This window comes from Oncorhynchus tshawytscha, linkage group LG18 (assembly GCF_018296145.1).
Source record: "Oncorhynchus tshawytscha isolate Ot180627B linkage group LG18, Otsh_v2.0, whole genome shotgun sequence".
NCBI lineage: Eukaryota > Metazoa > Chordata > Actinopteri > Salmoniformes > Salmonidae > Oncorhynchus > Oncorhynchus tshawytscha.
Window position 1 is genome coordinate 37,579,250 of NC_056446.1, and position 21,293 is coordinate 37,600,542.

Sequence of the window (21,293 nt, forward strand, 5' to 3'; positions counted from 1 at the left end):
CGTCAGTCAGTCAGTTAGCCGACTGATTGATCAATGAATCACTCAATTGATCAAGCAAGCAACCAATCAATCATTTTTATATACTTTTTAAAAACGCAAAATTTAAAAGCAAGACTTCATCTTACTTCCCAACACGAAATCAGCTTATCCATCTCTCCACTGTGCCCTCTCTCTCTCTCTCTCTCTCTCTCTCTCTCTCTCTCTGTCTCTCTCTGTCTCTCTCTCTCGCTCTCTCTCTCTCTCTCTCTCTCTCTCTCTCTCTCTCTCTCTCTCTCTCTCTCTCTCTCTCTCTCTCTGTCTCTCCAGGTTGTTCAACCTCCTCACCTGGACAATGTGCGTGACAGACTAGCAGAGAACATCCATGAGCTTTGGGGCATGAACAAGATTGAACTGGGCTGGTCCTATGGCAAGGTAGGTCCCTCCCTCCCTCCCTCCCTAACTGCAGCAGTAAGAGGGGTTGTTAGAATGCTGAGCACATACAACACAGCTCTTTATACAGGAGTGGTTATCACAGAATCATTTCCTCTGAGGCCAGGAGAACACAACCACCAACCACAGCTGTTTGACAAATTTAATGAAAGAGATAGAGCGAGACAGAGAGAGAGACAGAGAGAGAGAGAAAGACAGAGAGAGAGAGAGACAGAGAGAGAGAGCGAGACAGAGAGAGCGAGACAGAGAGAGAGAGAGAGTGAGACAGAGAGAGAGAGAGAGAGACAGAGAGAGAGAGAGAGAGACAGAGAGAGAGAGCGAGACAGAGAGAGACAGAGATCAAGCCTTCCAAGAGCACGACAGCCCAAATGAATGATGCTGTGACTATAAGGAGCCTCATTACTCAAGGGGCTCTGATCTTTTCATTTATTAAGGGCACAATGTAGTCAAGGGGCTCAGACCTTCTCATTAATTTACAACAATATTTAGGAAACAGCTATTCGCCTTGTTAATCTTTATTTAACAAGCCCTCGTTAACTTGAAAGTGAAATTTGTTAGTTCCCAAAGTGCACCCTAACCCCTATATAGTACAATAGTTTTGACCAGGTCCCAACTCCCAACATCCTGAAGGAGAGAGGACAAGACCTCGTTGGGGACAGGTGGTACCCTATTCCCGATTTAATGCCCTACTTTTGACCAGGGACCTGGACAAGGGTAGTGTACTATGTAGGCAATACGGTGCTATTTTAGACTCAACCCTTGTTGTGGACAAGTGGCATAATAAACTTGATGATGCACTTTGAGTACTTTGGTACATTTACCATATCAGACTAGTTTGGCACATTTATCATCTCAGACTAGTTTGGTACATTTATCATCTCAGACTAGTTTGGCACATTTATCATCTCAGACTAGTTTGGTACATTTATCATCTCAGACTAGTTTGGTACATTTATCATCTCAGACTAGTTTGGTACATTTATCATCTCAGACTAGAGTACATGCCCTTTCTGTTGGAATGATCTCCTCTGTAACCTCCTACCATCCATTATCGTCAACTGAAGTCAGACACACACACAGACTTGCAAGGTGTAATTCTGAATCTGAGAACACTCACCTTGGTTAGACAGTCATACAGTGAAGTTGCTACCTTCGCTCTGTGAACTCCACATACCTGGGTTCAAATACTATTCGAAATATTTCAAACACAGAGCTTTTGCTTTAGCCTGCCTTGAGTTCCAGGTGGGCGGGGTCTGCACTTTTGAGACTTTTCTATTGGTTCCATTCAAGTTCAATCAATTCAATCTATCAACATAGAGAGTATTTTAAATTATTTCAAATAGTATTTGAACCCAGGTCTGAGTGGCCCCACTAAATGTAGCATATTCTCTTGCTCAATTACTCTACAGACAGCTGTTCGAGTTAACCTAGAGAAATACATATAAGCAGCAGTACAAATATAGTGTTGCTCTGATTCAGTAAACACAGAGAGCTGAATACGTTTCTTAGTAAGGACTCTCGTTCTGTGCCGAGCCTGTGTAGCCTATTGTCATTAGCATATTTGAGGAATATATACTATGGTGCTTCTGTGATTTAGATTTCTACTAGTTTCTTCTAGTTGTTATGAAATGCATCGTTGGAAGTTTTTGGTCAATAGTTGCAGACAGAGAGTGATATCAGTTTGTGTGTCCATACGTGACCGTGCTAAATGACCTCTCCTCTCTCCCTCAGTTTCGAGATGACAACAAGAGGCAGCACCCCTGCCTGGTGGATTTCACCAAGCTGCCTGAAACTGAGAGGAACTATAACCTGCAGATGTCTAGCGAAACACTAAAGTGAGTAGCTAGGCTAATATCCTAAACACGTATGCATACTGTATCACATGACTCATTCCATCCAATTACAGGGAAAAGAGAAGCCACTGATGACAACCAAACTGCCATTCCAGTACCTACATCTTCCACACATACATCTTTGATTGATAGACGTGTTTGACTAAGAGGATGTTTCATACATTTCGTACCAGGAAATGTCTTTATGAGGAATGCTTGTGTGATGACGCTGTCAAGGGGGAGATGATGACTCCCTGTTTAGGTGGAATACTAGGCTCTGGTTCTTTTTCCATGTGTAACTCTGTGTTGTTGTCTGTTCACACTGCTATGCTTTATCTTGGCCAGGTCCCAGTTGCAAATGAGAACTTGTTCTCAAGTGGCCTACCTGGTTAAATAAAGGAGAATTTAAAAAATTAAAAAATGTATCAATGGTTTCACTCAGGAGACCTTGGTCATTAGATGCAGCTAGTTTCTTTAATATCGTTCTCATACAGCTCAGATTTTGTTATTGTTTTTATTTCACCTTTATTTAACCAGGAAGGCTAGTTGAGAACACCTTTATTTAACCAGGTAGGCTAGTTGAGAACACCTTTATTTAACCAGGAAGGCTAGTTGAGATCACCTTTATTTAACCAGGAAGGCTAGTTGAGAACACCTTTATTTAACCAGGTAGGCTAGTTGAGAACACCTTTATTTAACCAGGAAGGCTAGTTGAGAACACCTTTATTTAACCAGGTAGGCTAGTTGAGAACACCTTTATTTAACCAGGAAGGCTAGTTGAGAACACCTTTATTTAACCAGGTAGGCTAGTTGAGAACACCTTTATTTAACCAGGAAGGCTAGTTGAGAACAAGTTCTCATTTGCAAGTGCGACCTGGCCAAGATAAAGCAAAGCAGTTCGACACATACAACAACACAGAGTTACACACGGAATAAACAATCATATAACCAATAAATCAGTAGAAAAACTCGATATACAGCAAATGTGCAAATAAGGTAGGATGAGGGAGGTACGGCAATAAATAGGCCGCGGTGGAGAAGTAATTACAATATAGCATTTAAACACTGGAATGGTAGAATGTGCAGGTTCATTGATCTGTGAGCTGCTCTGACAGCTGGTGCTTAAAGCTAGTGAGGGAGGTAAGTGTCTCCCGCAGATGCAGTTCATGTGAATCAGTATTCAGTTCATGTGAATCAGTATTCAGTTCATGTGAATCAGTATTCAGTTCATGTGAATCAGTATTTAGTTCATGTGAATCAGTATTCAGTTCATGTGAATCAGTATTCAGTTCATGTGAATCAATATTTAGTTCATGTGAATCAGTATTCAGTTCATGCGAATCAGTATTCAGTTCATGCGAATCAGTATTTAGTTCATGTGAATCAGTATTTAGTTCATGTGAATCAGTATTCAGTTCATGTGAATCAGTATTTAGTTCATGTGAATCAGTATTTAGTTCATGTGAATCAGTATTCAGTTCATGCGAATCAGTATTCAGTTCATGCGAATCAGTATTTAGTTCATGCGAATCAGTATTTAGTTCATGTGAATCAGTATTCAGTTCATGTGAATCAGTATTTAGTTCATGTGAATCAGTATTTAGTTCATTTGAATCAGTATTCAGTTCATGCGAATCAGTATTCAGTTCATGCGAATCAGTATTCAGTTCATGCGAATCAGTATTTAGTTCATGTGAATCAGTATTCAGTTCATGTGAATCAGTATTCAGTTCATGCGAATCAGTATTTAGTTCATGTGAATCAGTATTCAGTTCATGTGAATCAGTATTTAGTTCATGTGAATCAGTATTTAGTTCATGTGAATCAGTATTCAGTTCATGCGAATCAGTATTCAGTTCATGTGAATCAGTATTCAGTTCATGCGAATCAGTATTTAGTTCATGTGAATCAGTATTCAGTTCATGTGAATCAGTATTTAGTTCATGTGAATCAGTATTCAGTTCATGTGAATCAGTATTTAGTTCATGTGAATCAGTATTTAGTTCATGTGAATCAGTATTTAGTTCATGTGAATCAGTATCAGTATTCAGTTCATGTGAATCAGTAAGTTCATGTGTCATTTAGTTCATGTGAATCAGTAAGTTCAGTGAATCAGTATTTAGTTCATGTGAATCAGTATTCAGTTCATGTGAATCAGTATTCAGTTCATGTGAATCAGTATTCAGTTCATGCGAATCAGTATTTAGTTCATGTGAATCAGTATTCAGTTCATGTGAATCAGTATTTAGTTCATGTGAATCAGTATTTAGTTCATGTGAATCAGTATTCAGTTCATGTGAATCAGTATTCAGTGAATCATTCAGTTCATGAATCAGTATTCAGTTCATGTGAATCAGTATTCAGTTCATGAATCAGTATTTAGTTCATGTGAATCAGTATTCAGTTCATGTGAATCAGTATTCAGTTCATGCGAATCAGTATTTAGTTCAGTTGTGAATCAGTGAATCAGTATTCAGTTCATGTGAATCAGTATTTAGTTCATGTGAATCAGTATTTAGTTCATGTGAATCAGTATTCAGTTCATGTGAATCAGTATTCAGTTCATGAATGAATCAGAATATTCAGTTCATGCGAATCAGTATTTAGTTCATGTGAATCAGTATTCAGTTCATGTGAATCAGTATTTAGTTCATGTGAATCAGTATTTAGTGAATCAGTATTCAGTTCATGAATCAGTATTCAGTTCATGTGAATCAGTATTTAGTTCATGTGAATCAGTATTTAGTTCATGTGAATCAGTATTCAGTTCATGTGAATCAGTATTCAGTTCATGTGAATCAGTATTTAGTTCATGTGAATCAGTATTTAGTTCATGTGAATCAGTATTCAGTTCATGTGAATCAGTATTTAGTTCATGTGAATCAGTATTTAGTTCATGTGAATCAGTATTCAGTTCATGTGAATCAGTATTCAGTTCATGCGAATCAGTATTTAGTTCATGCGAATCAGTATTTAGTTCATGTGAATCAGTATTCAGTTCATGTGAATCAGTATTTAGTTCATGTGAATCAGTATTTAGTTCATTTGAATCAGTATTCAGTTCATGCGAATCAGTATTCAGTTCATGCGAATCAGTATTCAGTTCATGCGAATCAGTATTTAGTTCACGTGAATCAGTATTCAGTTCATGTGAATCAGTATTCAGTTCATGCGAATCAGTATTTAGTTCATGTGAATCAGTATTCAGTTCATGTGAATCAGTATTTAGTTCATGTGAATCAGTATTTAGTTCATGTGAATCAGTATTTACTGAAAGAAGTAGCTGCAGCACTCACACATGAGTAACAGTAAAGTTACTGGTGCTTTTATAGTCAACAATTGTTTTTATTGGATCACATCAAATGCATTTACAATCAACATGATAACATTTACCTGGAGCTAACTGTGCAGATAGCACTACTGGGTGATCTGAAAAGTCATGGTCAATCAATCAATAACATAATGATACTTTTAGCAACAAAAAAAGGTTTATCTTTAATTTATCATCTGTAGAAATTATGAGAATAGAAAGGTTCAGAACTTTTGTGAAGCATCACAGCACAGTTGAAAAATACATGGCAAATAGAAATCCAATATGGATGGTGTTAAGAGACAGATGGGAGGGGTTGAATGGAGCTGAAGGGTGAGACTAATAACAACATGATAACTCATGTAAAACACACTGTGTCCATAAAACGTATATAGGTTCAGAACTTTTGTAAAAACAATAGATGGGAGAGGTTAGAAGAAGGACAGGAAGAAGAACAAAATATAACTATTGTAAAATAGATTGTCTGTAAAATGTAGATAGTATGAATAAACTGGAAGTAGAAGCCTAAGTGTTGTTGCTCAATAGTTTAATCCAATTAGGGGAGAGGTGGCAGGGTTATAAAGTAATAAAGGAAAATATATATATTTTTTAAGATATGTATATGTATTTATATGTATGTATTTTATACATATATATATATTATATATATATTTATTTATATATATATTATTCTACAATGAGGAAAATAGTAAAAATAAAGAAAAACCCTTGAATGAGTAGGTGTGTCCAAACTTTTGACTAGTACTGTATATATTCAAGGGTTTTTCTTTATTTTTACTATTTTTCACATTTTCCACATGGTGAAGACATCAAAACTATGAAATAACACATATGGAATCATGTAGTAACCAAAAAAGTGTTACATAAATCAAAATATATTTTATATTTGAGATTCTTCAAAGTATACACACTTTGCCTTGATGACAGCTTTGCAAACTCTTGGCATTCTCTCAACCAGCTTCATGAGGTATACACCTGGAATGCATTTCAATTAACAGGTGTGCCTCTTTAAAAATTAATTTGTGGAATTTCTTTCCTTCTTTAAGCATTTGAGACAATCAGTTGTGTTGTGACAAGGTAGGGGTGGTATACAGAAGATAGCCCTAGTCCAAGTCCATATTATGGCAAGCTCAAATAAGCAAAGTGAAATGGCAGTCCATCATTACTATAACACATGAAGGTCAGTCAATCCAAAACATTTCAAGAACTTTGAACATTTCTTCAAGTGAAGTTGCAAAAACCATCAATCGCTATGATGAAACTGGCTCTCATGAGGACCGCCACAGGGAAGGAAGACCCAGAGTTACTGCTGCAGAGGATCAGTTAATTAGAGTTAACGACACCTCAGAAATTGCCGCCCCCAAAAATGCTTCACAGAGTTCAAGTAACAGACACATCTCAACATCATCTGTTCAGAGAAGACTGTGTGAATCAGGCCTTCAAGGTTGAATTTCTGCAAAGAAACCACTACTAAAGGACACCAATAAGAAGAAGAGACTTGCTTGTGCCAAGAAACACGAGCAATGGAAATTAGACCGGTGGAAATCTGTCCTTTGGTCTGATGAGTCCAAATTTGAGATTTTTGTTTCCAACCGACGTGTCTTTGTGAGATGCAGAGTGAATGAATGATCTCCACATGTGTGGTTCCCACCGTGAAGCATGGAGGAGGAGGTGTGATGGTGTGGGGGTGCTTTGCTGGTGACACTGTCAGTGATTTATTTAGAATTCAAGGTACACTTAACCAGCAAGGCTACCACAGGATTTGGCAGCGATATGCCATCCCATCTGGTTTGCGCTTAGTGGGACTATCATTTGTTTTTCAACAGGACAATGACCCAACACACCTCCAGGCTTTGTAAGGTTTTTGACCTTTTGTAAGGTTATGATATATTGGGGGGTTTGGAAATGATCCAGACAATTACAGTGATCGAAGCTACAATCTATCTACAATATGAAAGTTGATTTACACCTTTAAAAAAATATGAAATGTTATTACAATCAATACAAAACAAATACATTTAAAAAAGTTAGTGGTGATGATCTCAGGAAACAGTAATGTGGAACATGTTGCAGAATAGTGCCAGGTGAGTGCAGGTGCTGTGATGTCACCTGGCCTGAGTGTAAGTCTGTCTGTCAGAGCCCTTCCACCTCACGGTGGTGTCTGTGGACCTTACGAATGTCTACATTAGAAAAAATATAGAGAAAAAAGAAGAGGATGGTGAGGGTAATGCATTGAAAGCGATGACTCCTGTTCCCTGTCGCTCTCTGTGTATCTCAGGACCCTGTTGGCTTTGGGATGTCATCTGACACAGACCAACGTTAACGCCGAGGACGATCTGAAGAAAGTCAAACTGCCCAAAGAGTAAGTCATGTGGTTTTTACTAGTATTGATTAATTGATTGATTATGAGTTACAGTAGTACAACCCCGCAGTCGTTTCTAGGGGTGAAATGTACCCAGTGTAAGTCATTATTTCTGAGATGACCAGTCAACAAAACAATGTGATACGGAGCGACATTAGGAAATCAGAGGAACACTGTCTTGGGCTTGGAGACACTTATACAACTCTACATTTGAGGCTTGGCTAAGAAGACTTTCCTTCAATGCTTCTTTCTACTGTGTTAACCTACTATTTTCTTGTGTATTTATGTAGCTGCGTGATGTCTAATGGCTATATCCTGTGTATTTATGTAGCTATGTGATGTCTAATGGCGATATCCTGTGTATATATGTAGCTGTGTGATGTCTAATGGCTATATCCTGTGTATATATGTAGCATTGTGATGTCTAATGGCTATTTCCTGTGTATATGTGTAGCTATGTGATGTCTAATGGCTATTTCCTGTGTATATGTGTAGCTATGTGATGTCTAATGGCTATTTCCTGTGTATATGTGTAGCTATGTGATGTCTAATGGCTATTTCCTGTGTATATGTGTAGCTATGTGATGTCTAACAGCTATATCCTGTGTATTTATGTAGCTATGTGATGTCTAACGGGTACAAGCCAACGCCACTGGATCTTTCTGAGGAGAAACTGACGGCTGGTCATGAGGTTCTGGTAGATAAACTGGCGGAGAACGCTCACAACGTTTGGGCCAAGGACAGGATCAAACAAGGATGGACCTACGGCATTCAGCAGGTGCATGTTTTGGCCCAGCTCTCTATCATCACAGATTGTAACTGTAATTCAATGCAAATACATAGTAACTCATGACCAGTGAATGAATGGTGTATGTCAGGCATAAGATCAACAGATGAGCTCTGATAGCATACATTTTATGCATTTAGATTGTCATGTAACATACCATTGTTGATGGTATATAACATCATTTAACAAGAGAACCCTGACAGAGCTGACTTTTTGTTGTTTTTGTTATTTCTCTGTAGGACGTGAAGAGCAGGCGAAACCCTCGTCTGGTGCCGTACTCTTTACTAGACGAGAGAACCAAGAAGTCTAACAGAGACAGTCTGAGAGAGGCAATCAGGACCCTGGTGGGATATGGCTACAACATCGACCCCCCAGACCAGGAACGTGAGTAGAGGACTGTAGCAGCAATATAATGTATGGTAGTAAGTTATCTTGTCATGCACATGTACCATCCTGCAACTAAGCCATGGGCAAGCAAACCGGTACAGGTCTTTTTTACACAATCAATGTACATTTTCATTCCGTTAGATAAAGAAATCCTTATCACTGCCCACTTGAATGTGTCCTTCCCCTTTTCCCAGTCATTTCTGTGGATGCTTTTGCAGTCAATCTTCAATTGACTGCAATAGATATGGTCCTTCGAGCCAGATTCAATGCACTGCCACAGTTATAAGATATCTCTCGAGCTAGGCCCATATATACACTTAAAGGTGGAGGGCCTCTTTAGCATTTTCATTGGTTGAATTTCTTCTTCCTGGTGTCCCCAGCCTGTCATATTGTGGAGAGGCAGAGCATTGAGACGATCCGGTTCTTCCGCGTAGAGCAGACGTATGCAGTGAAGACAGGGAAGTGGTACTTTGAGTTTGAGGCCCTGACCGGAGGAGACATGAGGGTTGGTTGGGCTAGACCAGGCTGTAGGTCAGACTTTGACCTGGGCATGGACGACCAGGCCTACATCTTCGATGGATACAAGGTAAACAGACAACACCTAGTATCTTTAAATAATATATCTTATCTGTTTTTATCTTATCTGTTTTTATGTTATGTTAACTTATCTTTTTATACTGTTTGCAGTTTATTATAGTCTGCAGTTTATTATAGTCTATAGTTTATTATAGTCTACAGTTTATTATAGTCTACAGTTTATTATAGTCTACAGTTTATTATAGTCTACAGTTTATTATAGTCTACAGTTTATTATAGTCTACAGTTTATTATAGTCTACAGTTTATTATAGTCTACAGTTTATTATAGTCTACAGTTTATTATAGTCTACAGTTTATTATAGTCTACAGTTTATTATAGTCTACAGTTTATTATAGTCTAGTTTATAGTCTACAGTTTATTATAGTCTACAGTTTATTATAGTCTACAGTTTATTATAGTCTATAGTTTATTATAGTCTACAGTTTATTATAGTCTACAGTTTATTATAGTCTACAGTTTATTATAGTCTACAGTTTATTATAGTCTACAGTTTATTATAGTCTACAGTTTATTATAGTCTACAGTTTATTATAGTCTACAGTGCCTTCAGAAAGTATTCAAACCCGTTGAACTTTTCACAAGTTGTTGTGTTACAGCTTGAATTTAAAATGGGTTAAATTGCGATGTTGTGTCACTGGCCTACACACAATACCCCATAATGTCAAAGTGACATTTTTACAAATGAATACAAAATGAAAAGCTGAAATGTCTTGAGTCAATAAGTATTCAACTCCTTTGTTATGGCCTAAATAAGTTCAGTGAGTGAAAATGTGCTTAACAAGTCACATAATACATTGCATGGACTCACTCTGGTGGCAATAATATTAACATTATATTTTAAGGACTACCTAATCTTTGTACCCCACACATACAATTTTCTGTAAGGTCCCTCAGTCAAGCAGCGAATTTCAATCACAGATTCAACCACAAAGACCTGGGAGTTTTTCCAACGCCTCGCAAAGGGCACCTATTGGTAGATGGGTAGAAATAAAATTTAAAAAGCAAACATTGAATATCCCTTTGAGAATAGTGAAGTTATTAATTACACTTTGGAATGTGTATCAATACACCCATCCACTACAAAGAATTAGGCATTCTTCTTAATTAACTCAGTTGCCGGAGAGGAAAGAAACTACTCAGGGATTTCACCAGTTTAATGGCTGTGATAGGAGAAATCTGAGGATAAATCAACAACATTGTAGATAACCCCAAAAGAAAGCTAAATGACAGAGTGAAAAGAAGGAAGCATGTAGAGAATAAAATATTCCCTGAGCGGTTTCCTTTCTCTCCGGCAACTGAGTTAGGAAGGACGTCTGTAACTTTGTTGTGACTGAGTGTTTACGTTTGTCATCATGTGCGTATAGACCTCGCCTAACTGATTCTGCATTCAGCAATGTTATATTGTTGCCAAACAAGTCAACAACAAATAGGCTAAATCCCCCAAAAATGGTATGCCATGTATCAAGGCAAATTATCGTACACTTGATCGTACACTTGATCAACTTTACGTTTTAGTGGTGAATATTACATTAGGGTTAGTAACACGTGTTGTTGTTTGTAATATGTGTTGTTGTTAGTAATACGTGTTGTTGTTTGTTCCCCCAGGGCCGTCGAATGCACATGGGTGCACGTTTCTTCGGCCAGTCATGGAACAAGGGAGACGTGGTGGGCTGCATGATCAACATGGAGGACAAGTCTATGGTCTTCACCCTCAATGGAGAGCTACTCATCACTAACAAGGGATCCGAGCTCTGCTTCGTTGACTTCGAGACAGATGATGGTGAGATTATCTTTAGAAGGGATCTGAGCTCTGCTTCGTTGACTTCTAGACAGATGATGGTGAGATTATCTTTACAAGGGATCCAAGCTCTGCTTAGTTGACTTCCAGACAGATGATGGTGAGTTTATCTTTAGAAGGGATCCGAGCTCTGCTTAGTTGACTTCCAGACCGATGACTTCCAGACAGATGATGGTGAGTTTATCTTTACAAGGGATCCGAGCTCTGCTTAGTTGACTTCCAGACCGATGACTTCCAGACAGATGATGGTGAGTTTATCTTTACAAGGGATCCGAGCTCTGCTTAGTTGACTTCCAGACTGATGACTTCCAGACAGATGATGGTGAGTTTATCTTTACAAGGGATCAGAGCTCTGCTTAGTTGACTTCCAGACCGATGACTTCCAGACAGATGATGGTGAGTTTATCTTTACAAGGGATCAGAGCTCTGCTTAGTTGACTTCCAGACCGTTGACTTCCAGACAGATGATGGTGAGTTTATCTTTACAAGGGATCCGAGCTCTGCTTAGTTGACTTCCAGACAGATGATGGTGAGTATATCTTTACAAGGGATCAGAGCTCTGCTTAGTTGACTTCCAGACTGATGATGGTGAGTTTATATTTTTCCTTCCTTAGTCTTAACTTGGAAGATTGTAATAGTCTCATTTTTCCTCTAGGAAAATTGGAGATTGAGGTTCATCCTTCCTAAACTAACTTCATGTATTCATCAATATAAAATAAACTGTTTTATTGTCCGTTTTCACATAAATTGGCTTTGCATTGTGAAATGTGTTTATTTATCCATGTATTGAAAATGTGCTTTACCAGAATGGTAACCTCTCGAGGTTTAAATCTCTTTTCTTAGAAAACGGCGATGCAGAGCATATGGAACATAAAGCCGCAAAGCAATGGGGAAATCAGTCATTTCTGGTGTTGCTGTTGGAGGAAACACACGGTTACTTAATGTAAATCATATCGATTGCTGTGTTCCAAATGAAGTTCCTTCTCCAATATTCTAGAATCTAGGGAGTGCAGTGTAACAGAATGCTTTCCAAATAATGGGTATTTTTGCGAAGTTAATTGCTTTTGGGTTGAGGCATCAGATTAGTTCCTTTCCAGAAACATATGTTAACCTCTAACCTCTGACATCTATGATTTCCAGGCTTCATCCCAGTGTGTTGTCTGGCCCAGTCCCAGATAAACCTCTAACCTATGACCTCTAATTCCTCCAGGATTCATCCCAGTGTGTTGTCTGGCCCAGTCTGAGATTGGCCGTATGAACCTGGGGAAGGACGCCAGCACCTTTAAGTACTACACCACGTGTGGCCTGCAGGAAGGCTTCGAACCCTTCGCCGTCAACATGAACAGAGAGGTCACCATGTGGTTCAGCAAACGCCTGCCTACCTTCGTCAACATCCCCAAAGACCACAACCACATCGAGGTACCGTTTTAATATTTAGTGGCCTGATTACCCAGGGGCCTGATGTTGAACAATCTCCACTAAAGCCTGACATCTTGAAGCAAATCAGTTTGGCTAGTGACAAACATAAAGTTCCCTACCTGGTTCTGAGTGCTAATCATTCTCTTCTCCATATGAATGTGACTGCTTATCCCCTCTGATTGTGAATGTGACTGCTCCTCCTCTCTGAATGTGATTATGACTGCTCCTCGTCTCTGAATGTGATTATGACTGCTCCTCCTCTCTGAATATGATTGTGACTGCTCCTCCCCTCTGAATGTGATTGTGACTGCTCCTCCTCTCTGAATGTGATTGTGACTGCTTATCCCCTCTGATTGTGAATGTGACTGCTCCTCCTCTCTGAATGTGATTGTGACTGCTCTTCCTCTCTGAATGTGATTGTGACTGCTCCTCCTCTCTGAATGTGATTGTGACTGCTCCTCCTCTCTGAATATGATTGTGACTGCTCCTCCTCTCTGAATGTGACTTCTCTTCCTCTCTGGATATGATTGTGACTGCTCCTCGTCTCTGAATGTGACTTCTCTTCCTCTCTGGATATGATTGTGACTGCTCCTCGTCTCTGAATGTGACTGTTCCTCCTCTCTGAATTTGACTGCTCTTCCTCTCTGGATATGAATGTGACTCATCTCCTCTCTGAATGTGATTGTGACTGCTCATCGTCTCTGAATGTGACTGCTCCTCCTCTCTGAATATGATTGTGACTGCTCCTCCTCTCTGAATATGATTGTGACTGCTCATCGTCTCTGAATGTGACTGTTCCTCCTCTCTGAATATGATTATGACTGCTCCTCCCCTCTGAATGTGATTGTGACTGCTCCTCCTCTCTGATTGTGACGCCTCTTCCTCTCTGAATGTGATTTTGTTGTCCCCAGGTGACAAGGATAGATGGGACAGTGGACAACCCTCCGTGCCTGAAGGTGACCCACAAGACGTTTGGGACCCAGCAGAGCAACAGTGACATGCTGTACTGCAGACTGAGCATGCCTGTAGAGCTCAACGCTCCTCATATCAATCTTGACGAGTCTCAGAAACTCAGGTCAGAAACATTGTAGAAACACTCATGTAGAAACACACATATTGCTTTCAACCAAGGCCATAGATATCAATCTATCAGTCAATATAATAATATTTTACACACTCACTTATTGTGAACTGGGACCTGATAACATATGGTTGATTTTACCTGGTGCTTTTCCTTTTGCAGTCAGCCTCCAAAGGAAGACGATTATGGCAGCATTACAACGTATTATCACTCAGTGAGGGTGTTTGCTGGCCAGGACCCAGCATCGGTGTGGGTTGGCTGGGTAACCCCTGACTACCATTATCATAGCAAACAATTCAGCCTTAACAAGACACGCACGGTTACCGTAACTCTGGGAGACGAGAGAGGACGCGTCCACGAGAGGCATGTTCTAGCTTTTTAACTGGAGAGTTGACACCATCCACTCACTCACTCACCCACTCACTCACTCAGTCCCTCCCTCCCTGTTTTAACTCTATCCCACCCTGTCTGTCCATTACAGTGTTCGAAGGAGTAACTGCTACATGGTGTGTGCTGGAGATGTTGTCGGCTCCTCCCACTCCTCATCCCGGTCTAACATCGACCTGGAGATTGGCTGTCTCGTTGACCTGGCAACAGGCTTTCTCTCCTTCACAGCCAATGGCAAGGAGCTGGCAACCACCTATGAGGTAGGCCTAATCCATTCAACATCCAGTTAAAATTATATTACAGTAGGTAGACCTACTGCATTCACCATATAGATTACAGTAGAGTAGGTAGACTTACTGCATTCACCATATAGATTACATTACAGTAGGTAGACCTACTGCATTCACCATATAGATTACAGTACAGTAGGTAGACCTACTGCATTCACCATATAGATTACAGTACAGTAAGTAATGCTACTGCATTCACCATATAGATTACAGTAGCATTACTTACTGTAATCACCATATAGATTACAGTACAGTAAGTAATGCTACTGCATTCACCATATAGATTACACTACAGTAGGTAGACCCACTACATTCACCATATAGATTACAGTACAGTAGGTAGACCCACTGTATTTTCCATATAGATTACAGTACAGTAAGTAATGGTACTGCATTCACCATATAGATTACAGTAGAGTAGGTAGGCCTACTGCATTCACCATACACATTACACAGTAGGCATATGCAACTCCAATTCTCAGGGTTTTTTCTGGAATTCCATGTAGTCCGGACTCAACGGTTTAGTTCTCACATTGGATTCACGTTAGCTGATAACCCAATTGTGTGAAGTACAAAGTAGAGTCCCAGCCCAGGGACCTCCTCTTCTTCCTCAGACTGTGAAGTGAATTGGCTATTAAAGGATAGAATAATTGTCCCTCTCTAAGGAAATAAAGTAGGCTTTTACTCTGATGAGAAGCTTTAATCTTCACTCACTACATCACAGGTCCAGCCACCAGACTATCTTTCCTTTGTCTCTCTCTCCTCTCTCTCTCTCTCTCTCTCTCTCTCTCTCTCTCTCTCTCTCTCTCTCTCTCTCTCTCTCTCTCTCCTCTCTCTCTCTCTCCCTCTCTCCCTCTCTCTCTCTCTCTCTCTCTCTCTCTCTCTCTCTCTCTCTCTCTCTCTCTCTCTCTCTCTCTCTCTCTCTCTCTCTCTCTCTCTCTCTCTCTCTCTCTCTCTCTCTCTCTCTCTCTCTCTCTCTCTCTCTCTCTCTCTCTCTCTCTCTCTCTCTCTCTCTCTCTCTCTCTCTCTCTCTCTCTCTCTCTCTCTCTCTCTCTCTCTCTCTCTCTCTCTCTCTCTCTCTCTCTCTCTCTCTCTCTCTCTCTCTCTCTCTCTCTCTCTCTCTCTCTCTCTCTCTCTCTCTCTCTCTCCTCTCTCTCTCTCTCTCTCTCTCTCTCTCTCTCTCTCTCTCTCTCTCTCTCTCTCTCTCTCTCTCTCTATTCAAGTGGATTTATTGGCATTGAAGGTGTTGCCAGAGCAAATGTAACAATGTTCTTCTGTCCCTCTTCTTGCCCTAACCGAGGCTTGAACCACCCTCTGAACACATCGACAACAGTCACCCTTAGAAGCATTGTTATTATTGCACCACAAAAGCCGTGGCACATGCAGAGAAATGGGAACAACTACTTCAAGGTCTGAGAGAGAGTGACGTCACCGATTGAAATGCCACTAGCGCGCACCACTAACTCGCCAGCCATTTCACATAGTTTACGCAAACATATAGACACATCAAATCAATGATGACGCAGATAGATAATAAAATGATAATATTCAATGAGTAATAACTATTAACAGGACAATACAGTCGTGGCCAAAAGTTTGGAGACAACATATTCTGCAGCTAATTTGGCAAAAAGGGGTTTTTCCCAATAAATATTAGATTTTCTTATTTTCTTTTTTCGTTTCAAAATCTTTATTTCTTTTCAATTTTGGGGGGGTAATTGCCTCTTTCTTTCTATCTCTCTCTAACTATCTATCTCTCCATATATACTGTATATATATATATATATATATATAATTTTTTTTTTCTGTCTGTTGTCTGATGGCTGCCTGGCATTGATTCACTGTCTGATTCATGGCCTGGCCCCCTGTCCAAGTCTCTATCTGTGTCCCTAATGGCCCCTTATTCCCAATATAGTGCACTACTTTTGACCAGGCTCTGGTATTGGGAATAGGGTGGCATTTGGGTCACAGAGAGTCTCTGCTGATAGCTGGCATTGATACACTGTGTGATGGTCAGATAGGCATCAGAGGGGCAGTTTAAAAAACCGAACTAATCAGTCGGCTGTCTGAATGCAAACCAAGATGGCCCAAACATCAATGATCTTTTACCCGAACCCCCCAACAGATGTATTTACTTAGAGTGAGAACTGTGTCTGTCCTTCCCCCAACGCAGACCACCAGAGGAAGATGAGTTGTGACGGCTGTGTAATTATCTGCAGGGTATCAAGAAACATCTCTTAAAATACAAAAAATGTGTCCCAAATGAGCCTTGTGGGCCCTGGTCGAAAGAAGTGCACTATATAGGGAATAGGGGTCCAATTGGGACAGACGCATGTTTACCATATAGATGAAATCATACTTAGAATGCTGTGTGTTCCACCTTGACAATTTAGAGGGTTCTAGAACTCAAAGGTGAAAATAACACTAGCATCAATCCCCTGAAGTGTTGTTGAGTATGTGTTCTGGATGGTGAACAGATGGTTAGCATGGTCCTGAAGTCATATCAAGTGTATCTAGTGCAACTCAATTTAGTAACCATACCTTTTAGAGTTGCTGATGTGTGATTGACTCTAAGCAGGTGGTTGACTTGTTGTCCTTTAGTCCTGTATGTCTAGGTGGTTGATATATTGTAATGATGTGAGATTTAGTGTTGTGTGTCTATAGGCTGTTGATGTTGTTCTTGAGGTAATGATTGTGTGTATATTCTTGTGTTTAGGTGGAGTCCAACACCAAGCTGTTCCCTGCTGTGTTTGTGCGTCCCACCAGCACCAACCTCTTCCAGTTTGAGTTTGTCAAGATCAAGGTTGGTGTCCCCCAGTCTACTATTATATCCAGTCTACTACTATTGCCAGTCTACTACTATATCCCGTTTGCTACTATAGCCAGTCTGCTACTGTAGCCAGTCTGCTACTGTAGCCAGTCTACTACTGTAGCCAGTCTGCTACTGTAGCCAGTCTACTACTGTAGCCAGTCTGCTACTATAGCCAGTCTACTACTGTAGCCAATCTGCTACTGTAGCCAGTCTACTACTGTAGCCAATCTGCTACTGTAGCCAGTCTGCTACTGTAGCCAGTCTACTACTGTAGCCAATCTGCTACTGTAGCCAGTCTGCTACTATAGCCAGTCTGCTACTATAGCCACTCTGCTACTATAGCTACTCTGCTACTTTTGCCAGTCTGCAACTGTAACCTGTCTGCAAATATAGCCAGTCTGTTACTATAACCAGTCTACTACTCTAGGCAGTCTACTACTATAGCCAGTCTGCTACTATAGCCAGTCTACTACTGTAGTCAATCTGCTACTGTAGCCAGTCTACTACTGTAGCCAATCTGCTACTGTAGCCAGTCTGCTACTGTAGCCAGTCTACTACTGTAGCCAATCTGCTACTGTAGCCAGTCTGCTACTATAGCCAGTCTGCTACTATAGCCACTCTGCTACTATAGCTACTCTGCTACTTTTGCCAGTCTGCAACTGTAACCTGTCTGCAAATATAGCCAGTCTGTTACTATAACCAGTCTACTACTCTAGGCAGTCTACTACTATAACCAGTCTACAAATATAGCCAGTCTACTACTATAGCCAGTCTGCAACTTTAGCCAGTCTGCTACTATAGCCAGTCTGCAACTTTAGCCAGTCTGCTACTATAACCAGTCTACTACTATAACCAGTCTACAAATATAGCCAGTCTCCTACTATAGCCAGTCTACTACTTTAGCCAATCTGCTACTGTAGCCAGTCTGCTACTATAGCCAGTCTGCTACTATAGCCACTCTGCTACTATAGCTACTCTGCTACTTTTGCCAGTCTGCAACTGTAACCTGTCTGCAAATATAGCCAGTCTGTTACTATAACCAGTCTACTACTCTAGGCAGTCTACTACTATAACCAGTCTACAAATATAGCCAGTCTACTACTATAGCCAGTCTGCAACTTTAGCCAGTCTGCTACTATAGCTACTCTGCTACTTTTGCCAGTCTGCAACTGTAACCTGTCTGCAAATATAGCCAGTCTCCTACTATAGCCAGTCTGCAACTTTAGGCAGTCTACTACTATAGCCAGTCTGCAACTTTAGCCAGTCTGCTACTATAGCCAGTCTGCTGCTATATCCAGTCTACCACTATAACCAGTCTACTACTATAACCAGTCTACTACTATAGCCAGTCTACTACTATAACCAGTCTGCTACTATATCATGTCTGCAACTTTAGCCAGTCTGCTACTGTAGCCAGTCTGCTACTATAGCCAGTCTGCTGCTATATCCAGTCTACCACTATAACCAGTCTACTACTATAACCAGTCTACTACTATAACCAGTCTACTATATCCAGTCTACTACTATAACCAGTCTACTACTATATCCAGTCTACTACTATATCCAGTCTACTACTATAACCAGTCTACTACTATAACCAGTCTACTACTATATCATGTCTGCAACTTTAGCCAGTCTGCTACTATAACCAGTCTACTACTATAACCAGTCTGCTACTATATCATGTCTGCAACTTTAGCCAGTCTACTACTATAACCAGTCTACTACTATAACCAGTCTACTACTATAACCAGTCTGCTACTATATCATGTCTGCAACTTTAGCCAGTCTACTACTATAACCAGTCTACTACTATAACCAGTCTACTACTATAACCAGTCTGCTACTATATCATGTCTGCTACTATAGCCAGTCTGCTACTATAGCCAGTCTGCAAACATAGCCAGTCTGTTACTATAACCAGTCTACTACTATAGGCAGTCTTCTACTATAACCAGTCTACAAATATAGCCAGTCTACTACTATAGCCAGTCTGCAACTTTAGCCAGTCTGCTACTATAGCCAGTCTGCAACTTTAGCCAGTCTGCTACTATAACCAGTCTACTACTGTAGCCAATCTGCTACTGTAGCCAGTCTGCTACTATAGCCAGTCTGCTACTTTTGCCAGTCTGCAACTTTAGCCAGTCTACTACTATAACCAGTCTGCAACTATAGCCAGTCTACTACTATAGCCAGTCTGCTACTATAACCAGTCTGCTACTATAGCCAGTCTACTACTATAACCAGTCTACAAATATAGCCAGTCTACTACTATAGCCAGTCTGCAACTTTAGCCAGTCTGCTACTATAACCAGTCTACTACTATAACCAGTCTACAAATATAGCCAGTCTCCTACTATAGCCAGTCTGCAACTTTAGCCAGTCTGCTACTATAGCCAGTCTGCAACTTTAGCCAGTCTGCTACTATAGCCAGTCTGCAACTTTAGCCAGTCTGCTACTGTAGCCAGTCTGCTACTATAGCCAGTCTGCTGCTATATCCAGTCTACCACTATAACCAGTCTACTACTATAACCAGTCTACTACTATAACCAGTCTACTATATCCAGTCTACTACTATAACCAGTCTACTACTATATCCAGTCTACTACTATATCCAGTCTACTACTATAACCAGTCTACTACTATAACCAGTCTACTACTATAGCCAGTCTACTACTATAACCAGTCTGCTACTATATCATGTCTGCAACTTTAGCCAGTCTGCTACTGTAGCCAGTCTGCTACTATAGCCAGTCTGCTGCTATATCCAGTCTACCACTATAACCAGTCTACTACTATAACCAGTCTACTACTATAACCAGTCTACTATATCCAGTCTACTACTATAACCAGTCTACTACTATATCCAGTCTACTACTATATCCAGTCTACTACTATATCCAGTCTACTACTATAACCAGTCTACTACTATAACCAGTCTACTACTATAGCCAGTCTACTACTATATCCAGTCTACTACTATATCCAGTCTACTACTATATCCAGTCTACTACTATATCCAGTCTACTACTATAACCAGTCTACTACTATATCCAGTCTACTACTATATCCAGTCTACTACTATAACCAGTCTACTACTATAACCAGTCTACTACTATAACCAGTCTGCTACTATATCATGTCTGCAACTTTAGCCAGTCTGCTACTATAGCCAGTCTGCTACTTTAGCCAGTCTGCTACTATAGCCAGTCTGCTGCTATATCCAGTCTACCACTATAACCAGTCTCTACTACTATAACCAGTCTACTACTATAGCCAGTCTACTACTATAACCAGTCTGCTACTATATCAGTCTGCAACTTTAGCCAGTCTGCTACTAGCCAGTCTGTCTACTATAGCCAGTCTGCTGCTATATCCAGTCTACCACTATAACCAGTCTACTACTATAACCAGTCTACTACTATATCATGTCTGCAACTTTAGCCAGTCTGCTACTATAGCCAGTCTGCAACTTTAGCCAGTCTGCTACTATAGCCAGTCTGCTGCTATATCCAGTCTACCACTATAACCAGTCTACTACTATAACCAGTCTACTACTATAGCCAGTCTACTACTATAACCAGTCTGCTACTATATCATGTCTGCAACTTTAGCCAGTCTGCTACTGTAGCCAGTCTGCTACTATAGCCAGTCTGCTGCTATATCCAGTCTACCACTATAACCAGTCTACTACTATAACCAGTCTACTACTATAACCAGTCTACTACTATCCAGTCTACTACTATAACCAGTCTACTACTATATCCAGTCTACTACT

General features: G+C 40.3%; 1 protein-coding gene across 1 annotated transcript in view; it reads left to right on the forward strand.

Annotated features, from left to right (window-relative positions):
• LOC112238823 (ryanodine receptor 3-like) overlaps positions 1-21,293 on the forward strand; it is a gene marked incomplete at its 3' end in the record, with an annotated part of 89,806 nt that overhangs the window by 65,097 nt on the left and 3,416 nt on the right. Inside the window, 12 exon segments of the mRNA XM_042300538.1 lie at positions 307-411; positions 2,161-2,264; positions 7,871-7,954; positions 8,573-8,732; positions 8,981-9,125; positions 9,509-9,714; positions 11,334-11,508; positions 12,737-12,945; positions 13,857-14,020; positions 14,189-14,389; positions 14,508-14,673; positions 17,420-17,506. Of these exon segments, the coding sequence (XP_042156472.1) occupies positions 307-411; positions 2,161-2,264; positions 7,871-7,954; positions 8,573-8,732; positions 8,981-9,125; positions 9,509-9,714; positions 11,334-11,508; positions 12,737-12,945; positions 13,857-14,020; positions 14,189-14,389; positions 14,508-14,673; positions 17,420-17,506 (1,806 nt within the window).